Raw genomic sequence first — 14,270 nt, 5'->3', positions numbered from 1 at the left:
TGTGTGTGTGTGTGTGTGTGTGTGTGTGTGTGTGTGTGTGTGTGTGTGTTAGCGTTAAAGGTCAACTGATGCGTATTTAAACTTGGGTTCTGGAAGTCGGGGCTCACAGCATGTATAACTGTTTAGGAAATGAGATCAGTCAGGTGGAAGGGCTGGACAACCTGGTCGTCCTGCAGGAGCTGGTGATCGACCATAACCGCATCCGAGCGTTTACGGACAGTGCTTTCGCCAAGCCAAGTGCCCTGCTGACCCTTCATCTAGAGGAAAACCGGCTCCGCGAGCTGGGCAAGCTGCAGCCGCTGGCGAAACTGGAGAAACTCTTCCTGGGCTACAACAAAATCCAGGTAATTTTATCTGAGGCTGTTATCGCTTTTGAGGTCTTACACGCTTGGGGTCCTCTATGACCTGAACATAAAGCTCCCAAACACATCAGTTAGAGCACGGTATATATACATATATGTATATATGTGAGTGCCGCTTACCCACTCTCTATCAGGCACATCACAAGGCGTGTACTGTATGTACTCTTTTAAGGTACAGCACCAACTGGGCTCTCTTAGCGTGTCTCCTGAGGTGGTACGTAGGTACGAGCGAGGGTGGATACAACCTGACAGAGCTTGTGCTTGTGTCCGCATTTTGCTAATGACCTAGAAACCTACTCTTACCAATGTTGCTTCCGCCATCCATTCTTACAATCCTCCTGCAAGAGCAGGACAGGTGTCCATCTTATCCATAGTTATATTAGGATATCACACCGTACATGGTAGACACTAGACAGGTATACAACCGAGGCTCTATTTGCTACAATTCATAGTCTTTTCTGTGATGATAGAAAATCTCTTTCCAAAGTTAGAAGGCAATCATGAGTAATATCCCTTCTAACTTAACAAGTAGGAGACATACATACGGAGGAAAAAATAGCATGTACATGACTTAGCAAGATTCAGGCCCCAGTCTGAGGAAAGCCTAGCCAAACGGACAGTGATCTTTCCAAAACTTGACTCAATTGGAAAAATGGGTATCCCACAGGGCCATGTTTCTTGCAACTGTAAGTGAGCTTAATCAGTGAGACCTAGAGCTGGGGGAGGGGCTGTGTGATGGAGAATGTGGCCAGCGTGCCCAAAGCCTGAGTATAAACCAGCTCAGTAAAAACAAATAAAACCTCCATACATTCATCAATGACCGTATCTGGTATCAAGGTTTGTTTACCATTCCAATAACTAATATTTGAGGTCTTGGACATTTCATGGGTTCCTTGGTTACCTTCTTTCCACAGCACATGGGCTTATCTAGCTCAAGAAAGATTTTGTAGAGTGCTCTCAGAACAGGGGAGTGGTTCCTGAGACATTTCCATTCTATGCGTAAGCCTGTGCTGCATCCTTTTAGAGGCCATGCCTTGTAATTCCATAGATTCCGGGTGAACTGAAAGCAGTTTTTATCCAGACAGATCTGTTAAGAGATTGCCATAGGTAAGGACCTTCCTAGAAAAATGTCATTTCTGTTTGCCAGGTCTCCTAGGAGAGGCATAGTCCTAGTAGTAGGTGCTTAGACGGAGAAACCAGCTTTCCCCCAGGATGTCCTTGCCCACCGGTCAACACCTTAGTCCTTAGAGAGGATGGAGGGGCCGGTAGATCAGCTTGGTATGACAGCGGTCTCCTCATCAACATGAACAGAGTCATGTTTACGGGGGGTTTACTATCAAACCTGAACACAGCTATATAAGAACCTTTGTGACAACTCAAAGATCTTGCATTCATCATCAAAAACATGACTGAGTTGTGTCGGCTGTTAAATGGCTTTAGCCTTTTATTCTTGTCCTTGAAACGGTACTCTTCATCGGGTTAGATGGATTGTCTTACCGATGAACTCAGGCCGGCTGCTGATGCTACTGTACCTTAGTGTGACCACATACAGAAACTCTGGGGATTAAAAGTGAGTTTGAATTCTTCTAAAAACCATGTTCTTTCAAAACCTCAGCTGTCCATTCAGAATTTTCTGTCAGGGAGAGATTTTAGTCTCTGGATTCATATCAACTTGGGCAATCTGATGGCAAGATTAATTCTACAAGTGAAAATAGAACCTCTGGGTTAGCCAAGAACAATAAGATGAGAGAAAATTATTAAAAATTAGCAAAACACTAGTACTTCAGATCAAGGTAGATGCGGCCTCTGACTGACCCACCGTGGTGCAGCCCCTTCGACATCCCCAATGTATCCATTAATGTGGACTGAGAAAAAGGTGGCCCTATTGCCTGGCTGCTAAGAATCACTGTAAAACAGTGATTTCAGCTTATCCCCATGGCGAGGTGATTCTTCTGTCCAACATTCAGATTCTCCATGTACTTCTCCATGTAACATCTGAACACACAATGAAGGCAAAACACATACGGATTAAACACAAATAAATATTTTTCGAAATTTTGCAAAAACTACAATATCGAAAACTTAAACTGATGCTAAGTGGATAATAATAAATAGCCCCATGCAGGGTGAAGAGCAGAACATATAACCAGAAAAATCATTTTTATCCGTCTTTCCCAGCTAGTGGAACAGAGCATAGTCAACATTGTTCCTCTGTTATTAAGGTTATCGTCTAAGTCTTAGGGTGGCTCAGAACTCTTCTAGAAAAGGTTTGCTGTTGCCTTGCAAGTTCTGCTCATTGCCGTGACAGTGTTATCTTTGTGAGTCATGTAGTAGGAGTCCACAGTCTTCACTCAGGTTCGCCTTAGATCCAATTGTGAGCTACCTGAAATCGAACACTTGCATAAAATGACTTTGGAGTAGTTTATGCTGGGAAATGTTAGCTAACCAAATGATTATCCATTACCTTTTACATAGGAAATGTCAGAACTGGAAAAGCTTGATGGTATCCCTTCTCTCAGAGAGCTTACTATTTATGGTAACCCGGTGAGTATTTATTTACCTTTATAACTTACTAATTTCCCAATAGTCATATGCAATTTACTTTCTATGCTATAAGAAAGGGATTCGACTTTTCTATTTCTACATACATTGCTAATTAAGCCAGCACAATTGTTGGCTTAGTGGTGCAAACCATCACTACCAAATGTAAGCATGTGTGTTTCACATTCCGCATTGTGCCCTTTGGCTTACCTGTTTATTGCTGTGCCAATAATATTAGACTGTGTTAACTTGCAACATTTTATATTGTCTTAATCCTTGTTAGAGCAAGTGTTTCTCCTTATTGTCCTCTTCATCTCTTCTTTCTACTTCGCTTTCCTCACTGTCTTTGCTATTCTTGGCACCTTACACTTTCCTGTGACTTTTAGGAAGCAAATTAAGTTGAAGAAGAATCCTGTTGGTGTTTTAATTAAAATTGCATTTATTTTAAGTTAATTTGGGAGTCATTTGACACTTTTCTTATTGGAGTCTTTGAAAGGATCCAAAAATACAGCACCCATTGCCCACTTAATATCTAAGCAAACTGAAAAACATGATAATGGAGAGAAGGCCCTCTGTTTAGTGAGCTGAGTGTCCAGGGAAGTCCAGCATAAAAGAACTGACAACAGAAGATGGAAGACTGGAAAGGCCATGAGGCAGACAGGTCCACAACTTCACAGAAACATGCCAAGGGCAACAAGACCTGTGAGTCAGAGAGCGAGGGTCATATGATGGTAGGACCGAGGGTCTTTCATCTAAGCCAGAACAGTTCGCTTCAAGCTAATAACCGAAGAGGTCAGGTTCATGGCCTGGTGGTGGCGGCATTCAGCTGGAAAGCCTCAGATGTTGCTCTCAAGGTTTTGTTCATGTATAGTGCTGAGCAACGGGTCAGGACTGCTTGGGAACTGTTGCTTGGGTTACAACACAGGGTGACAGGGATCGGGTCACCCTGGATGTCTACCTTGAAAATGCCAAGTAGGCATGCTGGTAGATTAGAGAAATATGCAATGCAATTACAAAGGGCCAGGAAACTCATTTGGGTTTCCCTTTGGGAGGGAATGCAGGGAGGTATCTTGGAAGAGTTGAACACTCCCCCATTTATGACCTTATTTCTAGGAAGGAAGGCAAGAGCCAGGCATGTACTTGCTCGCCCGAGTAGAGAGAGGCAGAGAAGTCGGGGTGGCCATAGTGCTAGGTGGCAGTGGTTTGGGTCTTCCATCAAGAAGAACATGGCGATAAGCAGTCCTCCATAACTTGTCATGTTCATCATTTCTACTCAGAAATACTTATCTTTTATTCCCTTCAGTCAAAATTTGGAAATTTCTTGACATTGGGAAGGTTCTCAATGAGCTGTAGATGGCAGGAACAATAAACTATTATGCTGCTGAACAAGGTGATAACTACAGACAATGACTGGTTACTGTGTGTCTCAAAAAGCAAGAAAAAAGTAATATTTTTTCCATAAACAGTGATAAATGGAGGTGTCTTCACCTGATTAAATAAAGTACACATTTATCCAAATGTATGGTTACTATGTCACATAGTACTCATTAGTATGTATAATTACCATTTCTATGTCTATTTTAGAAATTAATATAAAACATTAGAGATATTAGATATTACTTTTATACAGAAAAAGATTTCTAATTGTCCATAAAGATTTAAATCATCTTTGATAAGTCCTATTCTGTTGTTTTAAATAATTTCTTTTTTATGTTCTTTTGATCATTTATTGTAGGAGTAAAGAAATAACAGCTTTTGTATAGTTTTCTTTTTCTAGGCAGCTTACCAAGCCCTGTTTTCTAATGGTTTGCAAAATCTTTTGTATTTTTTTTGTATACTATCATGCTATCTATAAATAATACCTAGTATTTTTAATCTACACACACTTACTTCTTATGCTTCTCTTAGTGTGTTGATTAACACTTCTCATGCAGTGTTGAATAGAATAGATTACTCAATAGTAATCTAATGATTTCAAAAGAGTACATCCAAGTTATCTCTAAGAGATGATGTTTGCAATGAATTGTGGGACAGTAACTCCCAATAGTTTGAGGAAGTACCTTGCCAGTCCCAGATGGATGTTTAAACCGAATAGACATTGGGTTTTGACTGATGGAAAATATAGCCTTTTTTCTAATTTGTTGGTATAGTAAATCACATTGACAGACTCAGTAGAGTAAAACTATCCCTAACTTCCTGGTGTGAATATTATTTGTTTCTGTTTTATGTTTTACTGAATTCAGTCTGATAATATTTAATATAGCATATCTGCATCTGCAGATTAAAAACATAACTCTATCTTTTCATACAGTATAGCATAAGATAGTATATCTTCATCTGCAGATAAAAAATATAATTCTATCTTCTCATACAGTACCCTTAAATCTGGCACAATGTCTTGTTGTCAAAGGTTAAAGTTTCATATTGATTTATCTTTTAGTTAAACAGTGGTTATTCCTAATCCAGCTGCACACCCAAATCACCACACAGAGCCTAGGATTTATTTAATTTACCTAGAGCACAATGCTGGGCAATAGTTACTCCATCCTAAACCTCCAGCCCCTCATAGTTTCCTCCCATTCAGATTTCCCACATTATACTTGCATTTAGTCATATCTTAGGTCCGGTTCATCTCTCCTCGTGGTTCCAAGTTCTCTCCTGCCAATCTCTGATCCCCTTCTTCCCCCTACCCCTGACTCTCCTACTCACTTCTCTCTCCTCCTTTCAGGACCAGGATGTCCCACCCTATTATTTCCATTGCTCAGCATTGGCTGGTTGTTTTATTGAAGTGAGCTATCCCAGAAGCAGAAAGACACACACAGTACATACTGACTGATATAGACACATAATATAGGATAAACCTACTAAAATCTGTACACCTAAAGAAACTAATCAAGAGGGAGGACTCTGGCTAAAATGCTCAATCCCCATCCAGAAAGGCAAAGAAGATGAACATCAGAAGGAGAAAACAGGAAACAAGTCAGGAGCCTGCCACAGAGGGCCTCTGAAAGGCTCTGCCCTCCAGACTATCAAAGCAGATATTGAGACTTATGGCCAACCTTTGAGCAGAATGCAGGGAATCTTATGAAAGAAGTGGGAAATAGTAAGATCTGGAGAGGACAGAAGCTCCACAAGGAGAGCAACGGAACCAAAAAATCTGAGCACAGGGGTCTTCCCTGAGACTGCTATTCCAACAAAGTAGCATGCATGAAGATAACCTAGAACCCCTGCACAGATGTAGCCCATGGCAATTCAGTCTCCAAGTGGGTTTCCTAGTAAGGGGAACAGGGACTGTCTCTGACATGAACTGATTGGCCTGCTCTTTGATCACCTTCCCCTGAGGGGAGCAGCCTTACCAGGCCACAGAGGAAGACAATGCAGCCACTCCTGATGAGACCTAACAGACTAGGATCAGAAGGAAGGAAAAGAAGACCTCCCCTATTAGTGGACTTGGGGAGGGGCATGCGTGGAGAAGGAGGAAGAGAGGGAATGGGAGGGGAGGAGGGAGGGAGCTACAGGGGGAATACAAAGTGAATAAAGTGTAATTAATAAAAATATTTTTAAAATATCATGACAAACCAAAAAAAGAAAAAAGAAAGAAAGAAAAAAGAAAAGAAAATACAGAGAACAAACAAATGGTGGCATGTTTATACAAACTTGAGACAGGTGATGCTTAGAATAAACATCACAATGAAACGTCCGGATTAAAACCAGATAGTGGGGTAGAGAAATCAGATTTGAATGAACAAGGGTAAATTGTATACATTCCACAAGAACATTATACCAACAACGTCTTTTACTTTTTAAGACTAATTTGGGAGTATTCCTTCTCTTCCTACTCTATAGATTAGCTTAAAGACTCATATGGTCCTTGAAAACTAATGAGACCTTATCTCTAAACCCCTATGGCCTATTTTATAAGCTAAACTTTAACTTGCTTACTCAAATTCCTTCATGAATATAAATCCCATCATATTTTTTACTTCCTCGGAAACATTTTGAGAAGCCATTTTTTCCTAATCTTCTTTTATCTAATCTCTTACTGTATCACTATCATGCTCAGAATGTTCTTTCTATTCTCCATTATATCTCTATTTGTCACCCCTCCATGTCTAAGAGTGTCGATTTTGCTTTTGTGTTTTATCCTTGATAAATCTTGCTGGAGCCTTGTTTATAGTGCTTCTCTAGAGCACCATAATTTTCTTCATCAAGGGCATTGATTTTTATTTCATCAACACATATTCTTTATCATTTCCTCCTTTTAGTTCCTTACAAGTTTTCAAAGAAATTCTTTGTTGTGTGATGTCTCCCTCCATCCTTCAATCCCTCCATCCATTTATTTGCATTTTTATTTTATGTGTGTGGCTGTTTCGACTACATGTATGTTTGTGCACTATGGCCAGAAGAGGGCAGCAGATCCCCTGAGAATGGAGTTACAAATGGTTATACGCTACCATGTGGGTGCTGGGACTAGAACCTGAGGTGGTCTGGAATGGCAGCCAGTGCTCTTAACTGATAAGACAGATCTCCAGCCTCTTCCACTTCTTTTGAGACTGGCTGTCTCAAAGAAATGCTTAATTTTTATATTTCTTAATCTTAATCTTTTAAGCTTAATATTAATTAACATTTTGGAATCAATAAATTCTAGGTTATATTGTACTGCTCTCACAATGTCCTGAAAGTTTTTACATGGGTTGCTTTTATTAATCTTCATGTCTTAGAATGTTTCACTCTTCAAAGGATTTTGTTTTCATTTGTAAATTATTGAGGACTGCACATACATTTTTATTCATTTTAAATCTACGGTGTGGTTTTTATTGTGTCCTCATCATTTTCCTCCAGTGCTGGAGCATTTTAATCAGAGAAAGGAAGCAGACTCTACGTTGTTTGCTGTTTAAGAAAATTGTTTTGTAACCTAGAATGTGGTCAGTGATTTCTTTGGCTGTTATATGTGTTAAGGTCTTTCTTCATCACTAGACATGCCCCTACCATATTTATTTCAGAAAGTTTGCTTATTTTTATTTTTCTTTCTTTCTTTTTTTTTTTTTTTTTTTTTAAATTTCAGCCTGCTCTGGGACTCACTATATAAACCAGGCTGGCCTATAACTCATAGCAATCTTCCTTCTTTAACCTCCAGAGTTCTGGTATTATAGGTGTGAGCCACCAGGCCCAACTTGCTCATTTGTCTCCTAGAGTTTGTTGCTCTTTGCCTTACCGATAGTGCTGTATAGTTTCTATATTAGGAGTCCCCAAGATTCAGAGATTTGCTAGAGAGGCGCAGTCAGCATAATGTTTTCCTGTGGCTAAGATTAATTTCAATGGCATAGTAAGGATACGCAGTCACAGGCTATGAGGGAGAGAAAGGTATAGTCTGGAGGAATCTGTATGCATGCTTCCTCATGTTTTCTCCCCCATGGCAGGAACACAGGGCACACTCTTCATTTGGCCACAAAAATGGCACCTCTTTTGTGTTGTTTTTTTTTAGTCAAGGAAGTATGCATGTCGCTTTAATCTCCTCAAATGTTGGGAAATGTGACAAGAGCCTTACCCAAGCTTTATGAATACATGGCTTGGGCTGAGCCCAGAGTGTTTCTATCTCTGTTCTAACTATCGTTAGGCCTAGGCCTGGAAACTTCTGGCTTCCATACAGTCTAATCTTCTGCAAGCCCAGACCTTGAAGACCTCAGCTTCCAGCCTCAGTCTGCTAACTTGGGCATTACTGCTGAATAAGCTCACCCTTTCTAGTTCTTTCTGAACCCTGCCTGGCTGGTTCAACTCAGCTGCTCTGGCTCAAAACTCCTCTCCAAGCTGATTAATTCAAACAGGCTTCTTTCAACTTCTCCCTGAATTGCTCTGCTTGGAAAAACTGCCTCTGAACTCCACGAACTGAATGGAACTGCACAAACTCAACTGAACTTACTTGCACTTAATTGAACGGCACCAAACTGAACTGTACAGCCAAACCCTACTGTGCTGTACACCCAAACTCTACTGTACTGTCTCCACAAACTTCCCTCTACTCTGTCTGCACTGCTTTTAAGTAACTTTTCATTCCTGTCTGTTCTCATGAGAGTTGGGCATATCTTATCTCTGACTCATTCTGTCAAAAGTCTTTCTCTGATTCATCACTTTGTCTGTCCTTAAATTAGACATCATTGTTTGGGATGAAAAGATGTGTACTAACTTCTAGTCAGAGGAAGTGAGGGTGTATATTCCAGCCAGAGTGACTAAAGGTGTTTACTCTGGGCGTGTCTGTATTGCAGCCAGATCATGCAAACTTGACAGAGCAGCCATGTTGCTGGATTGAAATTCCTCTCCGAGAGAACCCCTCCAAGACTTAGCACTCAAAAAGTTGGAAGTCGATTACACAGCCACCCTTTCCTAATCAGGAACTGAAATTAGAAATTCCAGGTGGAAAAGACATTGATTATAAATCCTACTGATTTTTAATAATTATCAAGATGTAGTCAACTACCTTTATCAACCAAGGAATGATAAGAACATTCCCAAGTGCCAAACACCAGGAAAGTATCATCCTTTCAAGCCAGACCTTATGAAAGTCGACACCCTTAGGCCTCTCTAGTTGTCTTCCTTCCCACTTTTTAATGCACATACACAAACATTTTTAGAGCAGGTTAACAAATATGAAGAGATGGATCATACAGACCAGAAAATGTTGAATTAAAGTAAATAGGGCATTTTGGAAACTCTCACATAAACTAGCTACATATAAATGAACTTTCATATCATTCTACCCACGAGTTGAGATTTTTGCCAGCTACCGGGCAACGCTATGGTGGCACACACCTGTGATTCCAGCCCTGAGGAGGCTGAGGAAAGAGGATTATTTGTTCAGACCATACTCAGATACATGGAAATGGAGGAAAGACAAAAAGAAGGGAGAGAAGCGAATGAAAAAAGAAAAGGAAAAGGAAGGGAAAAGCAAAAGAGAAAGACTAAAGCTCTGAATGCTAGCCTCAGTTTTAAAATATGTCCCATTTTTATTTCACATTATAGAAGACTGAGAAAAGGTTTCCGCCTGTGGCAGCCAGTATTATAAAGTAGCTGCTGTGCATCGTCTCTGTGTCGTTCCCAAACTGTCTTCTTTTGAAGGTTTTTTTTTTTATAATGACAGTGATTTTGGGAATAAACTATTATTTTTACCTTTCTTTAGATTTGTAGAAAAATGGTGCATCGTCATGTGCTCATATTCCGCCTGCCTAATTTACATATGTTGGATGGGATTCCTGTAAATTCTGAGGATAGGGCAAAGGCTGAGTTTCATTTCTCTGAACTACAAGCAAGGAGAAATCTAGTAAGTGTACTGTTTGCACTTTTCTTTTTATTGTAGATTATTACAAATGAGCATTAAGCCATATACACCTTGACTTAAATGTTTATGCGCAGATTGTTTTGTAAATTGTAGTATTTACATGGTGACAACTACCAAAGAAGCTCTTTTTCTTAATAGTACATTGATATAAGGCAAATTATTTAACATTTGTTTGTTCAGTACTTCAGATAATGCTAGAAGGGAAGAAACTTAGACATGCCATTTTTTATAAATTCTAATCATAGAATTGCTTTGATTTTGGCAGAGAGGAAGGAGGGGAATTTTCATCTCAACTTTCTGGACTGCATAGTTTGTGTAACAGGATGTATGCTGCCATTCTTAGAGATTTGCAGGGTTGCTGCGCTCTTTACCCAGGAGCCATAAAATGTACCTGACCATGATATGAACAAAATCATAGAGTGAAGAAATAGCAGAAACAGGCTTTTAGAAATTTTATCACTAACCACTTTTGTTTCTTCACGATCATCCTCTAAAAGCTACATTTAACATGGAAAGACAATGGCTTTAACAGAAATGGAGAATTATTGGAGTTGAGCCTTTGGGAAGTTTGAAGAGATGGGAGTAGAGAGGGAAGCCAGTTGAAACTTTCAAGGTAATCCAGGAGATGCTGCAAAGACCTGGAGCAGCAGGGAGGGGGGGCGTACTTGAACCTTTAACAAAACCAGGAGCCAAAAATCCAAGGACATTAGTGGTAAGAATCCAGGATCATGTAAGAACAGGATTTTCACGGCAGGCAGATCACTGAGCTTGAAGCCAACCTGGTGTACAAGTGAGTTCCAGGATAGCCAGGGCCACACAGAGAAACCCTGTCTTGATCAACAAAAGAAAACAAAACAAAAAACAGCATCTTGAAGGAAAAACAGGTGAGGTTGCTCCAGACAGATGCCTTCCTACTGGGCTTTCGCTCATGCTGATGAACAGGCTCTGACCAGGCCCCTCATAAAACACGTAGTACTCATGGTCCCGGTCAGCTTTTCTTGCTTTACTTCTCTCTTCAGCAACACAGTCACAATATTCATGCAGAGATGGCTCTGTTTCCTCAAAAACTTCCTTCTGGTTTGTCAACAGATGAAACATAAATTCAAATTTTAAATTATGATTTCTATGTTAGCAGCATGAAAACCAAACTCAATACTTTAGAAAGTCTGGATAAAGAGTAATCACATACACAATGTCACACGGGATGTGGAATTAAAAACCTATAACATAAAGGAGAAAAGATACAAATTTAGAGAAACCATATATGAAAACTAATTTTTTTTTAATCTAGACAACTTATTGTCTCTAAATTTCCTTCATATCTTTAAATGGATGCTGTTTCAAAGAAACCAGCGGAAGGAAATGTAGGTAAAATCTTAAGGAATAGTCAGATAAAATATCAGTCAGAGACCCGTGCTTAGCAATGGCCTTGAGCGGGCACGGCAGCCCACACACCGTGCGTAGCACTTGGACGACAGGAAGATCAGAAGTTCAGTGTCATCCTTGGTAGGGGATATCTGAGCTCTTGCCTCAAAAGGGGTAAGGGGTAGGGGCGAGGGGGGTCTTTATCAAATACATGCAATTTGAAATTCTGTGAAAAGGTAAATATGCTATATTTGCATTTTTGCTCTTTTCTGTGATGGTGAAGGGCAAACATAGGTCACACTGGGCAAGTGACCTACCACTCAGAATCAATTTTATCTCTCCTTACGTTTTTCTTTATTTTTGTATTATCTCTTTATTTTACATCCTGACCACGGTCCCCGCCCCGCCTCCTCTTATCCCCCCCCCCACACACACACACCCACACACCCACAATCAACTCCTCCTCAGTTTCTCTTCAGAAGAGGCCAGGCCAGCCCCGGCATATCCAGTTGCGGTAACACAAGGCACATCCTCTCCTGCTAAGGCTAGACAAGGCAGCCCGGTGGGAGGAGAGGGTCCCAAAGGCAGGTGACAGAGCTGGAGATGGCCCTTGGATCCACTGTTAGGATTTTCCCATGAAGACCAGTCTGCACAACTGTTACATACGTACAGAGGGCCTAGGTGAGCCCCAGGCACGCTCCCTGTTTGGCAGTTCAGCAGTTCAGGCTCTGTGAGCCCCTATCAGCCAGGTTATTTGATTTTGTGGTTTTATTTCTACTTACGACTTATAATGATTCCTCGACATTTTAACTAACTACAATTTTTAAGAGTTAATCTTGACATGTTTTGATAAAGGCACTTCTAGAGTAAGTTATATTGTCTACAGAGACTTTTATGCTTACAGTTTGTTCGATGTTGATAAAAAAAATTAAAAGAGATTGATCTATAGGCTGGAAAATTAAGTTCTAACCAGTGATGTAGCCAAGAGTACTGATAGCATGTACTCAAATTCTTAAATTCAGTTCTGTGGCTAAGCCTTCTTTCCCTTTCTTGATCTTTAAACAAAACAAAACAAACAAAACCTCAGGCCCCATGAAGCAGTTTTCTGTTGCTCCTGCATCAAATTATCCTGCACTCACTGGCTTGACAGAGCCCATGACGGTTGTCTTAGAGTCCTGGAAGTCAGGAGCCTGAAACCGGGTCCCAGGAGGAAGCACGGGCCGAACCGCATTCCCTCTGGAAGCTCCGGAAAGGAACTCAGTCTGTGTGCTTTCCAGCCTCCAGGCCCCTCCCGGCTCTCGGCCCCCAGCCAGCCGTAGAGTCAGTCCCAGCCCCTGCTCCGGTCATCAAAGCTCCCACCCCCACTCTGACCCTCTGCCTCCCTCTTTCTAGATAACCCAGAGTACTCTTCCCACTTCCAAGTCCCTACCGCAGTCACACCTGCAGACGCCTTTGCCCTGTAAGGTAAGGCCCTCGTTGGGTTAGAGGCCAGGCTGGTAGGCAGCTCTGGGGGAAGATGGGTCTACCAAACTGCATGTGTGAGCTTCCATAGAGGCTCTTATAAGAACCCTTGTTTAATTAAAATGTAGAAGTTCTATTTTAAGGTAATACTGCCAAACTTTAAAGCAAACAGTCACTTACAATAACTTCAAAACACTATTTTTCATATATAACTTTTAAACTGGTTTAATTTATCAACCTCTAGCATCATATTTTATTAGTGTTTAATTGTTTATTTTTTTCTCATGAATTCCTACTTTTCCATTTCTCTACTATAACAGTATAATGATTTATTCAATCTAACTATAATACTTTCCTTTTGAATAAATAAAAGAATTTAACTATCTACTTTTATTATATAAGCAAACATATTTAAGTTTATTTTTATCCACCTATCCACAGTAAAATAAATGAAGTATTTAAAGTCTTTGTTTCATAAAAAAATGTATTTTAAGGTTCAATAATAACTCTTATTTATATGCTAGAAGAAAACTGAGCCATCATTTCTTTTAGCTATTCAAAAGAAACAAGAATAGAAATGACTTCAAGTTTCTCTATTCAGATTTCTTTATTTTGGTTTTGGCTGTTGTTTTTTTTTTTTTTTTTTTTTTTTTTTTTTTTTTTTTTTTTGATAGCGGTAGGGCAAAGTGAACTCCAAATATTTACACATAAACGTGTTAGGGGTTTGGCTTTAAGAGAAAAATTGACAGCATGCCGTATCAGTGACAGAAAGAAACTCTCGAACACGAACTGTTGGGCAACTTGGGATTACACAGCATTAGTTTCAGAACCTTGGTGCCCACCAAGAGCTCTGTTCTTAGCAACGCTTACTGAAGTCAAATTGGTTGCTCTACACAAACCACAAAGGCCTGCATCTGGAAATAAGAGGAAACATATGTTCAGAATTCATATCTTTAAGAAACTCACAGTCTTGATGAATGTGGAGCAGGCATACATGTAGGCAGAAAGCAGTCCAGTTTCCAGCACATACGTGGTAGTTTACACACCTGTAATTCCCAAGGGCCCAACACTCTCTTGACCTCTGCTGGCACAGGGCATGCTTGTGGGGCACATATATACATGGAAACAGGCAAGGCACACAAAGGAAAAAATATATATATGAAGAAAGAAAGAAAGAAAGAAAGAAAGAAAGAAAGAAAGAAAGAAAG

General features: G+C 40.2%; 1 protein-coding gene across 1 annotated transcript in view; it reads left to right on the top strand.

The window, feature by feature from the left end:
- Lrrc9 (leucine rich repeat containing 9) overlaps positions 1-14,270 on the top strand; it is a 117,362-nt gene that overhangs the window by 79,314 nt on the left and 23,778 nt on the right. The window contains exons 28-31 of the mRNA XM_055595314.1: positions 127-344; positions 2,838-2,906; positions 10,078-10,218; positions 12,994-13,065. Of these exons, the coding sequence (XP_055451289.1) occupies positions 127-344; positions 2,838-2,906; positions 10,078-10,218; positions 12,994-13,065 (500 nt within the window). The remainder of the gene's footprint in view (positions 1-126; positions 345-2,837; positions 2,907-10,077; positions 10,219-12,993; positions 13,066-14,270) is intronic.

This window comes from Psammomys obesus, unplaced genomic scaffold (assembly GCF_907164565.1).
Source record: "Psammomys obesus unplaced genomic scaffold, mPsaObe1.curated_primary_1811, whole genome shotgun sequence".
Lineage (NCBI taxonomy): Eukaryota > Metazoa > Chordata > Mammalia > Rodentia > Muridae > Psammomys > Psammomys obesus.
The sequence above is the reverse complement of the archived record's forward strand: the minus strand, read 5'-3'. Positions and strand labels throughout refer to the sequence as shown.